The following is a 16,154-nucleotide window of genomic DNA, read 5'->3' on the forward strand; positions in this document are numbered from 1 at the left end:
GGTAATTTCGTCTTTTCGCAGGAAAAAAAATGTGTTATATTTTCGGTGGTGTACAAATGAAATAGATGCGAACAAGTGGGTTATTTGGGTAAAAAAACCCAACCACAGCCATCTCCGTCACGAAGAACCCAGGAAAGTAAACATCGTCTCCGTCGAAATTCGTTTTGTAGTCACGGTTGTTGATTTCGTTCTTACGCTATGCTTTCGCGCGTTTTGTAGTCACGGTTTTTTTTTTCTTTTCGGTTTTATCAGAATTAAAGTTTTCGATTATGCGCATGTGTGTATATATATACAAACATCAGATTCCGCATGATTTTCTTGCCGGACAAATGGAGGAGGCACGAGAAGCAGACCACCGCGATTCAGCCGATGATTCGTTTGCTTCTCCGGCCGGAGATGCCGTATGTCACTCGTCTTCTACCGCAGCAGCAAATGACGGAGTTGGAATTGGCGGTATCGGTGGAGGAGCCCTGGCCCGAGGTTTATCGGCGATGCTCGACTCCGTGATTAGGGATTTCGATTCCAAGGCCCAGGACACGATGAGAAGCCAAGACGAGCTCTCGGATTCTCTCAGTCGACTCATCCAAGGTCAGTCGGTATTAGCCACTTGAATTGATCTCGAATTCCCTGTGAATTTGTTGTTCAGAGGAATACTTGCTTCTTTGTTCGATTCAGAAGCGTCTTATCGCGATTGCATCTGCTTTGGTAGTTTTACCCAGGTTTTGACTTTTTCTTGGATCGATTCAACTGTGTATCGGAAAGATTCTGGTGATGACGACCCAATTGAGTTAGTTTTAGCCGAAAGGATTCGCATTTGGTTTGGACCCTTAAATTCCGAGACCGATTTCCAATTTCTCAAGTTTCTGATCAGTATCTCCATATTTTCGGTTAACCAAAAGGATCGATCTTTTGAGCTGTTAATTGACAATGCCATTGTGTTCTAACCATGTACCCTAGCATCAAGATCTCTCCCGGAATTGACATTATTGTTGATGATGAAAACAGAGCTTGATCAACTACTGGAAAACGCCCCATTGCCGTTCATAGTTCAAAACGCTTCGAGGATTTCCAGCGTTAGGCAAAGGGTTTCGGCACTGAACTACGTCCTGAAAAATGTGCAGAGGCGTATCGATAACATCGATCAGATGCTCTCAGTTTGCATCTCACACGGTAATCCCAAACCCTCCATCCACCATCATCTTCAGTCCCTTCCTCCCCAAGTTGTTTTCTTAGTCCTCAGGCTTGGCAAGTATTCATACAATGGGTTTTTCGCTACGTTGCCGGGTTTAACCATTCATACGTAGTTCTTGCCATCCTCGTGATCAAATGCTCGTTAAGCTGAAACATATTCGATTTGATCCTCCTCTGTTGAGTAGTTTGTAACAGCAGTCATTGTTTGGCTAATTGTCGGTCTGTGTAATTTGCAGTGGAAGAAGGAGCGCATGAGGAGGCTTAAGAGGAAGAGAAGAAAGATGAGACAGCGATCAAAGTAGAGGCCCGGGATCGTGCATTCGCGGTTCTTGCTTCTGATGAACACTAAATCTTCTCCCCTTTCAGGAATTTATCGACATCCTCCTGAGAGGGACGAGGATTCTTCTGTGTCTTTTTGGCAAGTCCTGCCTAAGGCCATGGTTTCTCTTTGTTTCTTGGTGAATTCTAGTGATTTGTGTTAAAAAAGTCTCAAGACTTTCAAGCTTTTGTCAACATGGTTACTGCAGTCAATATATGAAGATTGTTTCTAATATATGTCTTGTCCCTTCCTACTCGTTTGGTTGATCAAAATTTATGATTTGACCCCATAAAATGCCTTTCTTATTGACCTCTGATGGTAATTGTTTTGAGAGCTAAGTCTATATATATAAAAAATGAAATCTCATAACCTTACATAGACATTGATCTCTTTGTCAAATGACAGAAAAATGGAAATCCATGAAATATATCAAAATCTGCATGGATTCGTATCAATCAATCTAAGTTAAACTGCATCACAAGCCTATCCACTGCATTCTGACCAAGCACTCTCCGAGACCTCAACTCTTCCAGAACCTCTTTCGCCAGTTCGAGTTCGTCCTCGTGGGCTATGCTCTCCACGATTATTGCATATGTTGTCTCGTTGGGCATTCGCCCTTTCTCAATCATCGTCTCGAACACCTCCAATGCCAAATCCGTCCTACTAGACTTGCAAAACCCGAGTATCAATGCGTTAAAATTGTCCACCGTTGGCTTGTAGTGCTCATTCTCCTCCATAATCACCAAAACCGACATTGCCTCGTTAAACATCCCTTCCATACACAAACCTCTGATCAGAGCCGAATAAGTGTGGGAGTCTGGTTCAAACCCGTACTTAGTCATCTCGTACAAGAGCTGAAAAGCCGAGTATGTATTCCCTTTCCTGCACAAGATTGAGATTATACTTTTGTAGAAATCCTGTGTGTTGGATTTCTGCTTGTTCCCCAAGCTCTGTATTATGTAAAATGCTTCCTGCACCTTGTTCTGCTCGCAGAGTGCGGCAATGGCATTGTATGTTCCTTCATTAGGCTTGCAACGTCGGTATATCATCTCGTCTAGGCATTTCACCACAAGATCAACCTTCCCTTCGGTACAGAGACGGGCAATTACCGGGTTATAGCTTGTGGCAGTCACCTTGAACTGATGCCCCTTCATCATTTCATCCAAAACCTCCATGGCCTGCTCTGTTCTTCCATGGAAAGCAAGCGAGTTGATTAATATGTTGTAGGTCACTGAAGATGGAGTTCGATCTCCACAGTCCATCTCAGCCAAGAGCGAGTTCGCCTCCTCCCACCGACCTTGGCAGCACAAACTCCTTAACAAGATGTTATAACTCACGACATTTGGCTCAAACCCTTTTGCCGGCAGGTCCCTAAACAGTGTCATTGCATCATCTAATCTCCCTTCTTTGCAAAAACCGGTCAGCAGAACGTTATAACTCACCAGATTCGGCTCTCCACCTTTCGCAATGATCTCATCCAAGAGCTTCACGGCCTCATCCGCTCCTCGTTCTTTATACGCAGCCTCGAGCAAGAAGGAATAGGTAAAGGCATTGGGGACAAGACCCTTCTGCATTAACCTCTCAACAAACTGCAAGCTTTGACTCAAGTTCCCAAGCATGCAAAGACCTCGAACGAGGGAATTGTAAGTGACGGTGTTCGTTGGATAACCATGATCCTCCATTTTCTCAACGAGCTGCATCGCGTGGCCAACATTCCCTTTCTTGCACAACAGATTGACGAGATAAGTGTAAGCTGCTGCATCGGGTATGATTCCGGAGCTAACCATAAGCTCGATAACCCGAATCGCTTTCTTCAGCCTATTGGCTTTGCACAGATCATACAAGAGCTGAGTGGCTTGGACAACATTGGGTTTATGCCCTTCCATGACCATACATTCGAGCTGAGAGAACGCATCATTCAACCTGGGCTCTTTGCTTCTCAGGTCATCTGAATACGAACCCGGACCCGGTTTCCAGTCGGGTAAGGTAAAGGCGGAGTCTTTGGTGGATAACGTGATCTGGGTCGAAGCCAAAACCCTGGAGAAACCCTTGTTGAGCGAGAAATGGAGGAAACTTGTCGGGATATGGGCGATAACCCCTATGGGCTTTCTCGCTGTCTCCGGAAATGGATTGGCCGCCATGGAAGAGACCGTGTTCAACAGAGTCGCCATGGGTGCAACGGGCTCAAGCAGCAGAAGCCCTAAAAATCAGCGATCGGACAAACAGGGAGGAGCCTCGTAGAGAAGGTGAAAGTTTCAATTCTTTTTCCGCAAAACCAACAAAAAGCATCCCATGGAGACAATTGCTTTTGGTGGGATATTTCTCGAGCACTCCGGTTAGATCCGTTGACACTCGGCCACCGCTAGCCGCTAGGGGTTCCTCTTGTTATCCAACACTGAGGAAGAAGAGAAGAACCTTTCACGCGCTGATATCGCGCGTGTATGGCACGCTCTAGAAGAACCGTTCACGCGCTGATAGCGCGCGTGTATGGCACGCTCTTCCCTCTTCGAACAAGTCCGTTCCAATAGACAAAGAAAAAGGCTTTGATCTTTTACGAGAGATACTTGTAGACAAATTCCCTATAAAGGATGCATCTCAGAAGCAAAAACATACATAAAACTCCAATTCCAATGAACAGAACCATCACAATGCACACTTGTTTCATACATGTACTGAGCCGAGGCTTTGATCATACATCCATAGAAAAATTGTTATCAAAGTATATAAGTACAATAGAATGAAAATGTCTCAACCCCCCAAAAAAAAAATTCCAACACAAAATGAGAGATGGGCTTCGAGACAAAAAAAATAAAACACAACCATCATCTTCATGTCTTCCTCTGCGAATCAACCCAACATAACTAGGGATTTCTTCCTCGTCTGGGTCACGGTTCTGCAAACTAGACTTGTCCCCGTACACCATGCTAAATCCCCACAAGGGTTTCACAATGTCGGAGAAAAAAAACACCAAACGTTTACAAAAATCGGGAAGACAGAATATTCGTGTCGAGTGGAAGAGAAATCCTGCTCTGACAGTTCTCACATGGTCAAGGCTGAAAAATTAGTATTACGTTTCGAGTATCAACACAAAAAGGAGCAGTGAAGAAGCTCCTTCATATCCATCCGGATCCACATACCTTAAGAAGATGTGGCTGTACTATTCCTTACTAACCTCGATATGTTGTTCATTGTGTCTCTTGTTTATCAACTGCTCAGTACTTCTCCACCATTTGGCTTGGAATCAGGTTAGATTAGGACAGACAGACTCCGGTTTCAGGTGGCTGTCCTGTCAAGTTCCAGCATCCTGGCTTCCGAGCATAGACTGTTTCAGGAACTCCTTTAGTATTCTCTTTTACTAGTCGCTGATGTGTGGGAAACTAGCTCGTAAGAGTTCAATGGACATTTTCTGGACTATGGCTTGAGCAACGGTTTCAGAATCTCGTTGGAAAAGTGTGGTGGAATTTGTGAACTCAAGGCCTGCATGATACTGTCGTATTTGCTTATGCAATACCTCATCAGAAGGTTTAAAGAATTCATCAAACGACGCATGCCAAAGGGCCATACATGTGTTGCTGAAATTATTACCACGAAGAAGCTCAGTAGAGAACAACATTCGAAGAATAAGATGTATATATAAGAACTTACTTAGTCTTGATCCCCTATCTGTGATAGTTCTTGTAATCCTAGATCCATCAGTATCCCTATTCAACTGCAACATAGAGAACAAAAAACTCAGGTAAAAGGGTTGGGTGAAAAAACCTCTAAATTGAAACTTTATAAGAAAATTTCAAAGTTACAAAGAACAGTTGTTATACTCTTCAAAACGATAAGACAATAAAACCTCGTAAATAACTAAATTCACAGACGTTAAAGAAAGCTTGAAGCCCTCTATGGCTGACAATACCAAAAATACAAGTCAATAGTCACTAATCACTATGACTTTAAAAAGCATGTAAGCAGGTTCCTAATAAATGTTTTAGACCAATTATCAAGTTTGCTGAAGTGGGCGCTAACCTTTGAAAATGTAGAAGCAAGATCATCAATGCCAGACAAAGTTCTAGAATCTTCACACTGCAAATATAAGGGAGACAATCATTAGTTGCATCAGAATATCCAAAACAAAGAGAATCTTCGTATCTTTGTTCTCGAGTGGTGGTACTTCTTATTCTCATTGAGTTTTTATGATCGCTACAAAGCGCAACCATGGAGGAGAAGGGAAAGAAAGAATGAGAGAGGGAGGGATGCTAACCTCTTCCTGATCAAACAGAAAGTCTTCCATATCTAATCCATCGATTGGCAATTCCTCCTCTTCATCTTCCAATCCATCCAACTCAAACGCATCACATACAGTATCTTCTGCGCCAAAGAAATCATCAATGAGTTGAACTGGAAGAAGAATATGAAAGTTCATTGGAAAGCGTTGCACATGAGACAAACTAAATCATTGTAGTTTAAGCAATGAAATGTGATAATTTCTTCCTGAAAGCGCACTGGAACAGAGCAGTTCTCTAGGAGAACAAGCATTGAATGACCGAGGACACAAAAAAAACGTAATATCGGTCCTACAAAGGTTTAGATTTCTTATGCATAACCTCTTACACATACATCAACACAAAAATTCGTCAAAGCAAGTGTTCCAATAACATGAGCAACTTCCATCACCATAAACAAGGCAACTCCTAAACATGTCTTAGTAGTCATAAATTTTCCAGTGAACGCGAGAAACTCCAAGAAGGTAAGAGCCAATGTATAAACCCGAATCCGCCGTCAAATTTAGTCATTTAATTCCACATCAAACCAGCATCCGGAATTCTCCCTCACCTTCTTCGCTCCTCTTGGAAGATGAGGCTATATAGTGAAACGTAAGAGAGTAGCTGACAAACAATTAACGCAGAATAACGAATCCACCAAGGAGCAATTTAAGTTTGCATTACATATTGGGAAAAAAAGCATGATGACAAAAAAACACCATTCCACGAAACTTGGAAGATCAAACCCATCACGAGAAAAGAAAATCGAACCTGAATTGTCTCCGAATTGCTTAAGATCCCCGGTTCCTGGAGCTTGTTTACCGCTCCCAAATCCCTCGAAATAACAGATTGAGGGGGGGGGGAGCTACCTAATCAGCTAATTAGTCTACAAACCTTAATCATCTGCCACAGAGATTCTATAACTTGTTAAGCATTAGTGCGCTGACAATAGGGGTGGCCATTTCGGTTATTAACCGAATAACCGAACCGAACCGAACCGAATAAGAGCGGTAATAACCGAATAACCGCGGTTAACCGAACGGTTATTGAGTTTTTTAAATATTTTAATTTTTATCCTCATTATTATTAGTATTATTTTTTTATACTTCACTTTTAACCTTATATATTTCACCCAATAAACCATAAAATGTAATGTTTTTAACTTTTATCCTAATTATTGAAGTTTTTAGATTTTTTTATAATTTTATTTTACATCATTAATCATTTTGTGCATTTATTTAAATAGATATTTTGAAATTTATGTAGGATTAATAAATTTTTTAAAAAAATATATCATAACTGAACCGAAACGATCTAAAACCGAACGGAATAAACCAGAAAATATAACCGTTTGGTTATAATTTTATTATGCAAAAACCGAACCGAACCGAACCGAAACCGAACTGAACCGAACCGATTAAATCTATATAACCGTTTGGGTATGATTTTTTTATAACCGAAATAATCGTACCCGAAATAACCGAACCGAAAACCGAACCGAAACCCGAAATGGCCACCCCTAGCTGACAAGATCTTCTTCATATACTGTCACTTTTACTCATAACTCTTACATGATTCAGGATCCTACTCGGGAATTGATGATTGGCAAGGGTGAGCAAAAGCACAATCTTTACGTTCTGGAACTGCAGAAATCTTCTCTCATTCGTTACTCTCTTCCTTTATCACTTTGCACTGCAGTATCCACAGCCAACATTGACATTTGGCATCAAAGATTAGGACATCCATCCTTTTTGAAAATAAAGTCACTTGGACATTCTTCTCAAATTTCATTTTCGGATTCCAAAGCACAGTTTGAGCATTGTGGGATTTGTCCACTAGCTAAACAGAAACAGCTTTCCTTTCCTATTTCTGGAAAATTATCTTCTTTACCATTTGAATTAGTTCACATTGATGTATGGGGACCCTTTCATGTTTCAACATCTGAAGGATACAAATACTTTCTCACTATTGTGGATGATTGTTCTCGAGTAACATGGATTTATCTTTTGCGGTCAAAGTCTGATGTTTACACAAAATTTTTAAATTTTTTGAATCTAGTTGAGACTCAGTTTTCCACAAAAGTTAAGGCTGTTAGATCGGATAATGCCCCAGAACTTCGTTTTACTGCTTTATTTGAGCAAAGGGGCATTTATCATTACTTTTCGTGTCCTTATACTCCTGAGCAAAACTCAGTAGTAGAACGGAAACATCAACATGTTTTGAATGTTGCTAGATCGCTGCTTTTTCAATCTAATGTGTCATTGATGTTTTGGGGTGAATGCATTCTCACACCTGCATATTTGATAAATAGAACTCCTACCCCTGTTTTACAAAACAGATCTCCTTATGAAGTTTTGACAGGTCAGAAAACTTCTTATGATCATTTGCGAGTTTTTGGATGTTTGTGCTATGTAAGCACTCTTTTAAAGGATCGCCATAAGTTTTCTCCAAGGGCACAGTCTTCAGTTTTTATTGGTTATCCACAGGGAACAAAAGGTTTTAAAGTTTTAGATCTTGAAACATATAAGGTCTCCATATCCCGCAATGTCACTTTTCATGAAGATAAATTCCCTTTCAAAACATATCACATTCCTGACTCGACACTCTCATTTTTCCCAAGGTCTGTCTCAGATTCTTATTTTCTTTATGATTCTGTTAATCCTTTTCCAGAATCTACTCCTTCAAATGTTGTTTTTGATGTTTCTCCTGGTTTTACTTCTTCACCTTCTGTGGAATCTGTTCCATTGGATATAGTTTTCACAGAAGCAGACCGAATATCAGAGAATGTTGATAGGCCACATAGACATATACGAGCACCTGCATACTTGTCTGGCTATCATTGCTACCAATTTAATCATACCAGGCCTCCATCTTCCCTTCAGACCACACCTTATCCAATATCATCTTTTCTTTCTTACTCTAATCTTCATCTATCTTATAAACATTTTGCTTTGTCCATCTCTACTCAACCTGATCCCACCTGTTTTACACATGCTGTGAAGTTTGATCATTGGAAAAATGCCATGAATCTGGAGTTAGAAGCACTGTCTAGGACAAACACTTGGATTGTCTGTGATCTGCCTGATGGAAAGAAACCAATTGGGTGTAAGTGGGTTTTTAAAACCAAATATAATGCTGATGGTTCTGTTGAACGTTATAAAGCGCGGTTAGTAGCGAAAGGTTATACTCAAGTTGAGGGTATAGATTATGTGGAAACTTTTAGTCCGGTTGCAAAGTTAACCTCTGTCAGAATTCTGATTGCTTTGGCTGCTGCTAATAATTGGATTGTGGATCAAATGGATGTCTCGAATGCTTTCTTAAATGGGGATCTTGATGAAGAAATATACATGGCTTTGCCACCTGGATTTGCTCAGTTAAAAGGTCAGAAAGTTTCTACAAATTATGTTTGTAGATTACAGAAATCTTTGTATGGATTAAAGCAGGCATCTAGGCAGTGGAATCAAAAGTTATCTCAGGTTTTGCTCAATGCTGGCTACTCACAATCTCATGCTGATAATTCTCTGTTTCTGATGAAGAAAGGTGACTCTATTGTGGCAGCATTGGTTTATGTCGATGACATACTTGTGACAGAAAATGATCCAGTGTTGATAAAAGATCTCAAGGATACTCTACACTCCAGTTTCTTAGTTAAGGATCTTGGAAGTTTAAAGTTCTTCCTTGGATTGGAAATTGCTAGATCACAGAAAGAGATTTTACTTTGTCAACGGAAATATGCTTTGGAGCTGTTGGAAGAGTTTGGATTTTCTGGATGTAAACCGGTTGTTACACCTATGGATTCAAGACTCAAGTTGACAAAGGATTCTGGATTGTTGCTTGATGATCCATCGCATTATCGGAAACTTGTTGGAAAATTGATCTATCTGGCTGTCACTAGGCCTGATATTTCATTTTCGGTTAACAAGCTTTCCCAGTTTATGTCACAGCCTCGCTCGGAACATTTATCAGCAACATACAGGGTGTTACGTTACTTGAAGAATGCCCCTGGCACAGGTCTGTTTTATGCTGCGAATTCACCAATGACTTTGATTGGTTATAGTGATGCTGATTGGACTTCTTGCCCGGATACCAGGCGGTCTATTACTGGATTTTCTGTTTTTTTGGGTTCGAGTTTGGTTTCATGGAAATCCAAGAAACATGCAACAGTTTCTCGCAGCAGTGCAGAGTCGAAGTATCGGGCTTTAGCTCAGACGTGTTGTGAGCTCACCTGGATTTCGTCTTTACTCCGGGAGCTGTTTGTGGAGTTCCCGTTGCCCATTACGTTATTCTATGACTCGCAATCTGCAATTCATATTGCTGGTAATCTCGTGTATCACGAGAGAACTAAGCATATCGAATTGGATTGTTATGTGGTGCGTGAGAAGATCAAGAGTGGTTTTCTGCATATTCAGCATGTTGCTTCTGAAGAACAAGTAGCTGATATGTTGACAAAATCGCTTACGGCAGACCAGATGGCATATTTGGCTTCCAAGATGGGCATTCACAATATGTATGCTCCATCTTGAGGGGGTATAAGAAGACTATGTCTTTAGGCTCGGTTTAATTTCATTTTCGGTTATTGTGTTTGGTTTGTTAGTAATCGGTTTAGCGACATTGGTTTGGTTTAGTCGGTTTACTTTGTTGTTTAAATACTGTTCTGGTTTCTATTTTGAAAGACAAGAGAGAAAATTTCCACAAATGTTTCCCGCTCGTCTTGGTTCTTCGTTTTCTCTCAAACTCTGATTCCACAGATTCAAAAGATTCAAAATAGAGGCAGATTACAGAAACCCGGATGGAGGAAATAACAAAAACAAAAAATTGCCAGGAAAAGGAACAATCCCACCCGATAAAGCTACCTAAGATCGGAATTCAAATTCCAAATTGCCTAAACGTTAGAGAAATAAAAATAGGCTTAGGATCGAATTGGATCAATGTAACTATCCTTTTTCGGAGCTTCCTGCTTGGAATCAAAACCATATCGGCTCCCGGGCACGGAAGCAATAAGAAGAGGAAGAGGAAGAGGAAGAGGAAGAGGAAGCAATAACCTTGAGGAAAACAGGAGAGATGGCGAATTTTATGATTGATGCGATGATGGTGATGATGATAAAAATATAATAAATCAAAAACAAATGGCGGTCTTGAAATATTTAAAATAAATTTTATTCTTAATATAAGTCCCAAAAAAAGCCCATCTAGTTTCTCTATTTATTTTACATTTATTTATGTAAAATAACGAAAATGTTTTTATTTTTGGTAAAGATAACTAAAATTGTTTTTATAGGATAAAGGTATTGTTTTCAATAAGGAAACAAACTTTTTTTTTTATATATAGAATTCATTCACTAATAACCCATGTTTCGATATCATTTAATTCACTCTCTAACTTGACCAAAAAAACAAGTTTTTATATTGAATTGGATCCAACTAAAAAACAAAAAGTATATAAAGACATGTTATTGTAAAAAAAAAAGGATATACCGCACGTAATTAAAAAATTTTGAATATAAATAATACGTGAATTTAAAAATTTTAAGAAAATTGAAAAACTCTTACCCAAATTAATAGACTGATATAACATGGAACTCATATATTAATATGAATTTTTTTGTATGGTTAGAACGATATAAAGCGACTGCCGACCCAATTCGTTAGAAGTTATTCGAATTTTCCCATTGATTAAAGTATATAACAATTCGGATCCAATATAATTTTTTTAATCCATGATAATATGTGAAAAAAAGAACAAGAAGTTTATAAAATCTAAAATCTAATTCCATAAGCAGTTAATTCGTACCAAGAATCAGCATTTTCAATGTAAATTTATGATGTGATATATGTTTTTACATTATCGCCAATAAAATAAATTAATTAATTAATAATATACACTATTAAAATCTATTTTTATTAGTAGCTTTAACATTAATATTAGGCATCGCCAAAAATACCCTATACTTTCCCCCCAAATACTTATATTTTGTTGCTTAACAAATAAATCTTGGATTTAATCTAGTGTTTTATGAATAATTAAATTAACTTTGGAGTTTGTTTGGTAAAAAAATACATTTGTTTGTCGCGATTTTCACTGATTTCACTGTTTTATTTTTACATTTTCCGCCTTCCGGCGTGAGAGAGGTGAAAGGACTTGAAGTACATCAAATGAAAATTTGACACGCTGACTCCATCTTTTATCCACTACCCGCTAGGGTTTTGTTGCAAGGGTTTCGTTTGTTTGGGCACTGCAGTTTCGCCGATTTTCTCCATGGCGAAGCCGAGTCGTGGCCGTCGCTCTCCGTCCGCCTCTGGTTCGGGCTCATCCTCTCGTTCGAGTTCCAGGTCCCGCTCCTTCTCCAAGTCCAGATCTCGTTCCCGCTCTGCTTCGAGCCCATCGAGGTCTCTCTCGCGTTCCCGTTCCAGGTCTGCCTCTTCCTCTTCTCGGAGCGTTTCTTCCCGGAGTCGCAGTCCTCCACCTCACCGGAGAAGGTTAGGGTTTTATCCGAATTTTCCAGCTCGGTTCGGAGTGAGCTTGGTTTTGGTTGTTTCGACATATAGGATGTGGGTTTGGTTCCGTGTTTTGTTTATCTTCTTGTCAGATTTCCATTTCTCCTGTTTGATTTCGGCGGATTCCTGAAACGGACAGATTAGCTAAAAATTCGGTAGTCAGGGAATAAAGTATATGGATATATTTTTTTGTCAATCTGAGTTTTCCATCATTGCATATGTTCCTTCGTAATGTATGTGATAGTGGCTGACTGAGTGTATTATGACCCATTTTCAGAAAAATGCTTGCTCTTGTTCATTTTCATCTGAGGTTGTGATTGTTCATATGCAATGGCATTTCCGAGTCATGACAATGCTTTTGTCTTCATTCTCCCAATTCTGCAGTCCTTCTGGACCTGCTAAGCGAGGACGCTCTCCGCCTCCACAGTCTAAACGAACCTCCCCACCTCCAAGGTAATCCCAAAACCTCAAACATCCATTTAAGAATATAACTACTTTTGTGCATATATTTTATTCGTGAGCTTGGGATTTTAGCTCCTTGTTGCAACTCGAGGTAGATTCTACATGAACAAAATGCATTGGCAGAATAGAATTGTGTTCTTATTTGTTTTAATGATCTGTATTCTATTTGCAATCCTTACATTGGTGTTCTTACTTTTACAATCTCGGTGTTTATGATTTTCTCTGTAGCAGTAGCTTTCTTTCCTTACTTTTTTTTTTGCCATTTATGGTTTCAGGAAATCTTCCCCCATTCGGGAGTCTCTTGTTCTTCATGTTGATTCACTCAGCAGGACTCGCTCAGCAGGAATGTGAATGAAGGCCATCTGAAAGAAATATTCAGTATGTTTACTCTTTAATATCTTCTAATGCTTGTTCTGATTATTTTATGCATTAGCTGAACACGTAAGTCATTTGTGCTTTTACTAGCGTTACTTTTTGTCTTATCACAGGCATGGTTTTCCAGTGCATTACGGTTGTCACTTGTCATTAAATACTGATGAGTTTCTAGATTTACTTGATCTGCTTGTTTGTTATAATCTTATGAAATTGATGTTGTTGCATTTGATTTATGATATGACCAACTGGGTCGAAAAATTAACCTGTTAGCTTGAATAGCATCTTGTTTTTATTTGATATCAACTATTGCACATGCACTGAATGCTGGTAATGGTTTGTTACCTGATATATAGGCAACTTTGGTGAAGTTGTTCATGTTGAGCTTGCGATGGACAGAGCTGTAAGTTCTTAAGACTTGCTCAGCAAATTTTCCAGTTTTAATTCTAGTGTTCCACTCATATTTCTTTCCGCTATTAAAACAGGTTAATCTTCCAAAAGGATATGCATATGTTGAGTTCAAGGCAAGAGCTGATGCTGAAAAGGCACAACTCTACATGGATGGTGTATGTCACTCTTTTACATATTTTAATCAAATCTGATTCTACTTAAGAATCCAGCTCAGATGTCTTTTTTTCCTAAAGCATGTTGTTTGTTTAATGCAGGCTCAAATCGATGGAAATACTGTTAAAGCTAAGTTCACGCTACCCCCGCGCCAGAAAGTATCTCCTCCCCCTAAACCTGTTTCCAGTGTATCAAAGATAGATGCTCCGAGATCTGATAACGCTGGCGCTGACAATGAGAAAGATGGGCCTAAGCGCTCAAGGGAAGGTATGCTAGTGTTTTAGTGATTTTGTTTACTTGCTTTCCTGTTAATGCTACACATTATGTTGTGTGAACTGTTTTCTTTAATATACATTCAGCTTCTCCACCACGGAAACCTCTTTCTTCCCCAAGAAGGCGATCGCCTGTGCCTAGGAGGGGCGGTTCTCCTCCTCGGCGAAGACTGGAGTCTCCTATTCGTCGTCGAGGTGATACACCGCCTAGGCGTAGGCCAGCATCCCCATCTAGAGGTCGTTCTCCAACTTCTCCTCCAAGGCGTTATAGGTCTCCTCCCAGGTTAGCTATGGCTCATTAATTTCCCTGCCTGGTGTTTGTAACAAATTCAGAATTACTAATGCACCTTTGATCTATCAGTAGGGGCTCCCCCCGAAGGATACGTGGCAGTCCTGTGCGAAGGCGTTCTCCTCTTCCTCCAAGGCGCAGGTAAAGCCATGATAAGGCTTAGTAACTCGAGGATGGTGATTCACAACTTTATAGCCTGCTGATCTCAAGAGAGGCAATTTCACCGACGAAGAAGACGAACTCATCATCAAGTTGCATAGCATGTTCGGTAACAAGCTCTCTCTCTCTCTCTCTCTCTCTCTCTCAACTCGATGCTTTAGTGTCGTAAAATCAATTGTGTCTGTTTATTTCTGTTCTGCCACTGTATTAGTGTTGATCTCTGGGTTACGTCTGCAATGCATGTATACAGGTCACCTCCTAGGCGAGCCCGCAGTCCCCCTAGAAGATCTCCAATTCGAAGGCGTAGCCGATCGCCAATTCGTAGACCTGCTCGTTCTCGATCGAGGTCAATCTCACCACCCCGGAGGTATGTCTTTGCATGCTCTTCACCTTTAGTTAGTCCAAAGTTTTATGATTAGTTTGGATTGTTGGTGCTCAATTTGAGACTCCTAATATATAAGCCTCACATCTTTCAAGGATATATGCCTAAAGACATGCTATTTCTCTTATCTACCGGATGCATACACGACTTGAGTGATCCTGGATGTTGTCCAATTTTGTAGATGTCTATTGTTTCTTTTCTAGATTTGCGGTGTATCCATAGAAATTTGGGTTTTCGCTTGAAAATAGGGGGGGCCGAGGTCCAGCTGGGAGACGTGGGAGGTCATCTTCATACTCTAGTTCGCCAAGTCCCCGCAAGGTGTATCACAATTTCCTTTTTGCTCTACAATAATTTGATGATCTCTTTTAATTATATATAGGTTTTGACATTATAGATTGTTTGCATCGAAACTTTCAGGCACCACCCAGGAGGGTATCAAGGAGCCGCAGTCCTAGGAGGTAAAACTTGTTCTGTTCTGTCCCAAGTGGAACTTCACTTTCTTTTTTGATTCGTACATATTATGCACGTACAGTGTATGCATCAGGGGTCAACACGTATATAGATCAATTTCTAGGAAGATGTTTGCCCGTGCTAAAGTGAAGTGTGAGGATCTGGATTTTGGTTTAGATAGATTCAATTACAGAGGCTGAAGCCCCCTATATATATATCCGGTTTATCTTTTTGATCGGTTTGATAGAACATGAAAACCGACGAGGCGAGCGGAGAGACTCGCAGGGCCTCAAATCTTGATTTTTAACCATTTAGATGTCTTAGGTTGGAAACCCTGATCAGGTTAAATGATGTATTGTGATATACAGGCCCTTGAGAGGAGGAAGGGGGAGAAGAAGCAGCAGCAGCAACAGTAGCAGCAGCCGTTCGCCTCCTCGCAAACCCTAGTTCTTTTTTCTGATTTATAAAAAAAAAACCATTGTGTTCCATGTGACCGGACAGATTGAGAGGAGGCGTGGATATGGTAATTTTGTTATGTTTGGTTTGGTCGTATAATACATTGGAGAATGTATTAGGGAAAAAAAAAAGAACACCTTTTGTAAGTGTGAATTTAGACATTTGTATTCTTTTTTTTTTCTTTTTTTTGGTAGTTTTCCTACCAAGTATGGGATGGTAACGTTGTTATGTTTGGATTCCTATGTTTGGTTTGTTTGGTATTAAATCTCTTCAACCCAATCCGCAAAAAAAAAAAGGAATTAAGACAGGAAAAATTGAAAATGATATGATATTTTTGTGATTCTATCGAATTTTCTAAGAAAATCCATTTAATCAAAGAGTAAAATGACAAACAACCAAACGTTTGATGATCCATAAATATATTTTGGAGATCTCAGCCGTACGGCAAAGGAAAGGTATTTTTGCAGATTGCGAGAAATAGTGATGGCCCAAC

At 39.9% G+C, this 16,154-nt stretch overlaps 2 protein-coding genes and 1 pseudogene across 5 annotated transcripts; 2 read left to right on the plus strand and 1 right to left on the minus strand.

The window, feature by feature from the left end:
* Nucleotides 1-59: 59 nt before the first annotated feature.
* Nucleotides 60-1,744, plus strand: LOC104808116. Of its 4 annotated transcripts, none has more exons than XM_010533667.1 (4): nucleotides 60-136; nucleotides 303-588; nucleotides 1,006-1,170; nucleotides 1,428-1,744. In XM_010533667.1, exons 2-4 carry the CDS (start codon nucleotides 330-332, stop codon nucleotides 1,454-1,456), a joined length of 453 nt encoding a protein of 150 aa, XP_010531969.1. In that variant the 5' UTR covers nucleotides 60-136; nucleotides 303-329; the 3' UTR covers nucleotides 1,457-1,744. The 4 variants fall into 4 exon arrangements, with proteins under 4 accessions (XP_010531969.1, XP_010531968.1, XP_010531970.1 ...); XM_010533668.1 differs by having other exon boundaries at nucleotides 108-175; XM_010533670.2 differs by having other exon boundaries at nucleotides 117-132.
* A 111-nt stretch (nucleotides 1,745-1,855) lies between these two features.
* Nucleotides 1,856-3,939, minus strand: LOC104808118 (pentatricopeptide repeat-containing protein At1g79080, chloroplastic). Its single transcript, XM_010533671.2, has one exon. It carries the CDS (start codon nucleotides 3,679-3,681, stop codon nucleotides 1,966-1,968), a length of 1,716 nt encoding a protein of 571 aa, XP_010531973.1. The 5' UTR covers nucleotides 3,682-3,939; the 3' UTR covers nucleotides 1,856-1,965.
* Nucleotides 3,940-11,865: 7,926 nt separating this feature from the next.
* Nucleotides 11,866-15,913, plus strand: LOC104808119 (annotated as a pseudogene).
* Nucleotides 15,914-16,154: the final 241 nt, after the last annotated feature.

Source organism: Tarenaya hassleriana, unplaced genomic scaffold (genome assembly GCF_000463585.1).
Source record: "Tarenaya hassleriana unplaced genomic scaffold, ASM46358v1 Cleome14, whole genome shotgun sequence".
In the NCBI taxonomy this organism is placed as follows: Eukaryota; Viridiplantae; Streptophyta; class Magnoliopsida; order Brassicales; family Cleomaceae; genus Tarenaya; species Tarenaya hassleriana.